At 44.0% G+C, this 7238-nt stretch overlaps 1 protein-coding gene across 1 annotated transcript; it reads right to left on the bottom strand.

The window, feature by feature from the left end:
* Window positions 1-684: 684 nt before the first annotated feature.
* Window positions 685-4461, bottom strand: LOC126987621 (uncharacterized). The gene is made up of 5 exons (XM_050844753.1): window positions 4198-4461; window positions 3818-3988; window positions 2936-3120; window positions 1418-1535; window positions 685-942 (listed from the first exon to the last, which is right to left on the bottom strand). The coding sequence occupies exons 1-5, from the start codon at window positions 4459-4461 to the stop codon at window positions 718-720; spliced, it is 963 nt and encodes a 320-aa protein (XP_050700710.1). The 3' UTR covers window positions 685-717.
* Between the last annotated feature and the right edge of the window lie 2777 nt (window positions 4462-7238).

Raw genomic sequence — 7238 nt, 5'->3', positions numbered from 1 at the left:
CATCATCTCTCCTTGAAATCTTCCTCCTTTCCCTCCTCCTCCTTCTCCTTCTCCGCCATCATCACGTCTCCCTCATTTCATTCTTCTTTCTTTCCTCATCGTCATCGCTTTTAAATAACCTGCTTTTATTTACTACTTCCCATCTTCCCTTCTTTCTTCACCTTCCTTTCTCTTCTATTTTTTTTTTTAGTATTATCGTCTTGTCTTCATTTTCTCTCCTTCCATTCACTTTCCTCTTCTCTTACTCCAGTTTCCTTTCTCTTCATCTCCTCATTATCTCCTTTCGCTTTATTTACCTTTGTTTCTCCTCTGTATTATCTCTTCGATTAATTTTTCTTTCCTTTTCTTTCTGAGTTTCTCTATCATCACCTTTTCAGTTCATTCATCTTTCCTCCTCTTTCTCTGTTCCTTCATCATTAATTATCTCTTCATTTTAACCTTCTTTTCCTCTGTCTCTCCGTTTTCTCGTCCTCACCTTTTTATTTCATCTTTCTCTCCTTTTCTCTTCCTTTCAACCTTTTCTCTCCGTTCTCCGTTTTTCCTCATCAACTCTGCTTCCTTTCAATTCAACTTTCCTTCTCACCTCACAATGGCGCCTCTCTTCCCCAAGTCGCGTATCATCGCTTTCCCTGCATCCATTTTCTCATTATTAACTTTCCTTTCTTTCATTTCAACTCTCTTCCCCTGATCCTCCTTCTATTCACCGCTTATCTTCCCTCACAACGGCGTCTCTCCTCCCCCCGTCGCGTATCCTCTCTTTCCTTGCATTTTGTCCAGCGTCTTCTGCTTCACCCGCCTCGCGAACGCCCGCTTCACGGCCGAGTACCTGAGTTGCTCCTCTCTTAACCGCTCCTCCACCTCGGCCTCCATCCTCCGCTCCGCCTTCACCTTCTCTATCTCCCGCAGAAGCTCCTCCCGTTTTCTTTCCTTCGCCAGAGCAGCCTACAAGAAAACGTGGGTATTGCTTGTTACAGTTCGTGGGTGTAGGGGAAGTTATTGTTTCTCGTTTTGGGGGGCTATGGTTATAAGGAGAAGGCAAGGATATGGTTTAATAAAAGGGGTTAGGATATTATTTAAGGGGGAGCTAGGTTATTTGAGAAAGCTATGGGTTATATATTCTTAAAATTTCGGTACCCAATCACACATTTCTGACATGGCTTTCGTAGGAGTTGTGGCCATCTCCAGAGGTAGTTTTATGACCATGATAGTGGTTTGACCCTTCCTCTGTACCATGAACGTAAAAAAACAATCATTAGAAGCCGATTCATCTCCTTTTTGGCCTCTGGAAATAGTGAATGTGAGAGGCGGAAGGAATACCGACAAGTGTTATCAGCGGGAGCGGCTAAGCTACTGTTTAAGTGAACGTTAGGTAATTATTTAAAGGTCTACGTGTGTTTGTGTGTGTGTGTGTGTTTACCTGTGCGTCTTGGTGTTGCTGGTAGCGATGATACACCTGGTGACTCGTTTCCAGTTCCTGACGGCGGCGCAGGATTTGGTTGCGCTCCTCCTGACGCCGCCCTGCCTGCTCCTTGCACCTGGGAGAGTACGTGTTGGTAAAGGTGAGTTTAGATGATTAGTTTCTTTATGGAGCTAAAAGTAGAGAACGAGGCAAAAAAAGCACCAATACACCAACTGTTGCCAATATCACCCCCACCGTCACTACTATTGCTACTACTACGGTTACTACTACTGGGTGTTTATTCTTAACTGAGAGGTCATTAGTATCGTCTGCCAAGTAACACGTGGGTTCAGGGACCTTTATAAGAGTTGGACGTTGCTTCATCTGACTCGCGCTACGAAACTCATCTACAAAACTCATCAGCGTTACCATGTCCAGGGAGCGTTCTACTCATACTTATTACAACAGCTGCAAACCAAGTATGTTTTGCTCCAGACTGTGCAGCCTCGGACCTGACCTTCGGCTACCCAGACACGCATTCTCACTTTGCCTCACTAAGATTAAGGGTTGGGCCATCTTGCGTCTCCCTGCGTTATGTCCTCGTCTTTGTTTTATTATCTCCATTTCTTTGCTTTTCTTTTACTTCTCGTACCTTTCCTTTTTCTATTTTCTTCTTGTTCTTGTTCTTCATCATCTTGGTTTCGTTCTTTTCTGTTCTTCTGATTTTTCTTTACTTCTATATATTGATTTCTTCGTCTTGACCTCTCTACGTACTAATTTGACTTCTATTTTTTTACTTGTCTTTTCTTATTCCCCTATTCTGAGGACTTTCTGCTTCCAATCCATCAGCTGAGGCCTCAGTGAAAACCTGATATCTGTTGCTTCCACCTGGCGAGTCGTCTTTGCTCTCAGCGACCGACGTGTCTCATTTTACTGGGGTTGGGACTGGCGATCACATAAGGTTTTCTTGGTACATTCCTCGCATTTCCTCTTCAATGCTCCTGGGTTCCCTCTTCCGTACATCCTCATTCCACAGAGTACCATGTCCTTACTTCCATTATTTGCTGCTTATTCTTCTTACTCATTTCAAGGCAAAGAAAGTTCCATGTAGTTGTATCTACTCGTGGGCGTCATAGAGTGGGGTTGAAATCGTTAATAAAGTTTCTGGTATAAGAGTTGTAGCCTGCACAGTGGTCATTATATATATAGAAATCGTTTGTCAGGGAAAGGGTGTTGGGGCGCAGTGGTAAGTAGCAAGGTGGGTGTGTTGCTCAGGGTAGGTATCGAAGAAGTGTCACACAAGTCAATAAATAGTCAACGATGCCATCTACACAGTCTACTGAAGTTGTTATGTAGTTGTTGTTAGTGGGGCTTATTATCGAGAAGGGCGGTGGTTGGGTTGTCTGGGTCACTACTACTACTATTACTACTACTATTACATTACTTCTACTACTACTACAACTATTACTACTACTACTACTACTACTACTACTACTACTACTACTACTACTACTACTACTGTTACTGGGGACTCACAGCACATCGAGGTCCTTCTTGTGCCTCTCCTTCCTCTCGTCCTTCTCCCGCCTCTCCTTCTCCTGGTCCTCCTCGAAGCGCCTCTGGTTCTGCCGCACATTGAGGGCCCACTTGTCGTCGTCCTCCTTCTTCAGCCTCCTCCGCTCCTCCCTTTCCTTCACCTGCACGGGAAGCGTCTTCAGAACCTTAAGAAAGAAAGGAAAACACTTGGTAAAGATGTGTACGTATTTAATGGTCCTTTGATGTTTTTCCATAGTTACCCAATAAAATAGTAGAAAGAAAAAGGTGAATATTCAAAGAGAACAGTTTATTTTAAGGCAGACTACTATAACTTGAATTCCTAACATGTATTTCCTTCTCGTTGCTCTGGTAATAAGAAACTACATTTGCTTTATATTCTACGACATGAATCTTTAGCAAAATAGAAAGTGCAGCAACTGAAAGACAATAGATTATGATGACAAACGACGAGAATGATTTAGGTACAATGTTTGGTCTTTATGCGTTTTTTGAGGCAATGGAGAATTTATTGGCATTAAAGATTTACTGATAAGAAACACTCCCTTTCTTCCCCACTCCCTCAGCCTCCTGCCCTCTCTCTCCCTCCCCATTCCCATACCAACACTTTTTATACATTTCAATCAAGAGTAAAACAAAATAAGAAGAGAATATTAAGACTGAAAAAATATTAGTATTGAAAATTTACAAAAAAAGAAGCCTTCCCCCTCTTCCCCCACTCCATAAAACTCCTAAACCTTCCTCCCCTTTATCATATCAACACTTTTTATACATTTTAATTAAGGGTGAAACAAAACGATAAGGGCGTGTGTCAGACAGAAAGGAACAGGAAGGAAGGGACAACAGTATCAGCGCACTCCCCACCTGAGCGTGTATCCTGTCCCCCCTCTCCTGCGGCGTGGTGGGGGTGGCGGGGGGCGGCAGGTAGGTCCTCACTCTCCCCAGGGCGCGGCTCCGGCTCTCCGCCTCCCTCCGCAGCTCCTCCACGCCCCTGCTGGCCGGCCGGGGCTGGGGAGGCGCCGCGGCCACCTCATCCTGTAGCGGCCACGGAAGGATTAGGGGGTGTGAGTTTCTCTGTCTGTCTCTCTCTCTCTCTCTCTCTCTCTCTGACCCTGGTGGTAGTGTGAGTCTTCTTCTGTACCATGAACCTGAAGAAACACCCATTGGAACCCGACTGACCCCCTCTTTGACCTTTAGAAATGGCTGATGTGGGAGGCGAGAGTGTTTTGTAATACCAACGTCACCTCCTCCAGCGTGGTGTCATGCAGTAACGCCCGCAGCTTCTCGATCCTCTTCCTCGTGACGGCATCCTCCCTGTCCTCCAGCCGCGCCTCCTGCCCCGTCCCTGCCTCCTCGTCCCGCCCAAGCCCCGCCAGCTCCCGCATCCTGGCCGCCTCGCCGCTCGACAGGATCACGCGCAGCGGCTGGTGGCTCCTGCGGGTGTGGTCAACGAAGTCCTTCCTCCCGCCCTTCTCCCGCGTCCACTTGGTGATCGCGGTGGCTGCCATGTTTGTTTTGGAGCGTCCTCGTCACCATGGCAACGGGGACGCCAGGTGGGTGTGTTCGCAGGTGTGTTTTGGCGCTGGCTTTGGTGCGGTGAGAAAAGTGTTTATGTAAGTGTTTGTTATTTGTGTTGATGTTTGATAGGTAAGTGTTTTTTTTTAATCTAGTTTAGTTTGTGTTATAATTATTATTTTCACAAAGGTTCTATGGTATAATTTGAGTGTACATTAACTTATATTCAATGATTTCTTATATACAGTATCCAACGAACACACACACACACACACACACACACACACACACACACACACACACACATCATTACTAGGCCCATACACGCGAACATAAAAAATAATAATAACATCCGCCTAAAATATCTAGCGTGACACGAGCCTCCCTTTTCCCTTTCTTTTTTTCCACCACCACCACCACCACCATCACCACCACCACCACAATCACCATCACCACCACCATCACCACTATCATCATTACCATCACCACCACCACCATCACCACCACCACCGCCGCTCTCACGCCCCGACGTCAGCAGTCAGCAGGAAGGACGCAGGAGAGTCAGCATGAAGTCAGCATTGCCTCGTCCTCATCAGACTCATCCACTGCCCACAGTGTGACGATGACGACCACGGAAACAGCAACAACAACAACAACAACGATAAAGAACAAGAAGAACAAGAACAAACAACAACAATAACAACAATAGTAGAAACAGCAAATATCTTCCTCATTAATACTATTTTGGTGACGGAAATAAAAATGGAAAAATAATCTAGTCCCTTCTTTTTATTTCATACAGTAAATATATAAACAAACAATCACACACACACACACACACACACACACACACACACACACACACACACACACACACACACACACACAAACACACACACGCATGCCTGGAAATGTCAGTTTTATATGTATACATCCGCCAGTACTTCCGGAAAATATGTAAATCTGAAGGAAAACATGTAAATAATAATAGATGAATAATAATAATAATAAGAAGAGAAATTAGATAACACAAAGCACAGCAATGAACATATATGGGATTTATAAATTTACCTTACTAGAATCAGTTAAAAAAAGTGGAAAAAAGAACTGAGAAAAGAATAACACAAAGAAATGGGTGAGAAAAAAAATACGAATAAAATGAACCACCGTGAACTTTATACGAACCAGACACAAGCAGCTGCAGCCAGACAGAGACAGAGAGATGCATGTGCTGAAGGTCGGCTCTTGGTATACACAGATAAACACAGAAATGAGTGACAAAAATAAATAAATAAATAAATAAAAATAAATAGGAATAACATCACCAGGTCGGCTCGTGGGATACACAGACATTACCAACTGAAGCATTCGGCGATAACGTAAATATAACGAAGGTGTGTCCGTACAGGTGACAACAGAGAGAAGGGACAGGTAACGGTAGAATAACACACACACACACACACACACACACACACACACACACACACACACACACACACACACACACACACACACACACACACACACACATGGCACCGAACACACACACACAAGATATTTTCGTCTAGTCATTCAATTCCACGTTGCAAACAGCTCTTCAAAAAATGAGTTTGCTTCCCTTTTCCAAATTTTCCTTTTTATCATACACACACATACAATGGCATACAGACAGAGGATTAGGTAGACGGATAGATAATTAGATTGGTAAACACATACAGACAGACAAAGAGACATACAGAAAGGCAAAGATCGATATATAGTTCACTTAACCCAGATAAATGAAGAGTTGCATATATAAGTTCATTAACGTGGAACACTATTAACATCTGACGCCGTGGTAATGAAAAAATAAATAATAATGTCGATCTAAGGTTATTTTTAGTTCTGGCAATAGTGGCACAGTACCCTGCCTCCCCTCTCTCTCTCTCTCTCTCTCTCTCTCTCTCTCTCTCTCTCTCGCCACGTAACATCTATATCTATCTTTATCCCTTCAAGTAAACACAGATCTGCTCTTCTCTCTCCCTCCTCGCCTTCCTTCCCTTCAAACATCCACTTCTTTTTCTCTAACTTAACCCACGCTAGTTGACTCCTTCCCTCCCCCCCTCTCCCTCCCTCCCCCCCCATTACCATCGTTGTCACTGACCTCCTTATCTCTCCTAATCATCTCTATCTGGCAATCTTCCACGCTCACTCTCCCTTCTCACCTCCCTTCCATTTGAACACCCATATCATAACTCTCTCTCTCTCTCTCTCTCTCTCTCTCTCTCTCTCTCTCTCTCTCTCTCTCTCTCTCTCTCTCTCTCTCTCTCTCTCCTTCATTACTGTAACTGTCATCCCTATCTATTTATTCCTATCATTTTTACACATTTGCTCAATTCTCAACTTCCTCCCTTATAGAATACCAATATCATGACTGTTTCTCTCTTCCTCCATTCACATTAGTTTACTCCCTTCCCTTCTCTCTCTCTCTCTCTCTCTCTCTCTCTCTCTCTCTCTCTCTCTCTCTCTAAATCACTCATATCCTCACTGCTTCTCTCTTTTCCTTCAGTCTTTCATCCTTACAATACTCCTGTCTAGCTCTCCTCACATACACAGCAATCCTATATCCACTATGCATCACCTCATATCCTATTATACTACTCTCGTTCATCTCTTGTCACGTGGTCTCGCATACCCCGCAGAAACATTCACCCCAGTCTGTTGGTATCGACGTAAGACCTATTTTTACTTAAGGTACTAGTGATCGATCCGTTTTCTCTGCTTTGTATTG

This window comes from Eriocheir sinensis, chromosome 65 (assembly GCF_024679095.1).
Source record: "Eriocheir sinensis breed Jianghai 21 chromosome 65, ASM2467909v1, whole genome shotgun sequence".
Lineage (NCBI taxonomy): Eukaryota > Metazoa > Arthropoda > Malacostraca > Decapoda > Varunidae > Eriocheir > Eriocheir sinensis.
This window is presented reverse-complemented; position numbering and strand designations above follow the sequence as displayed.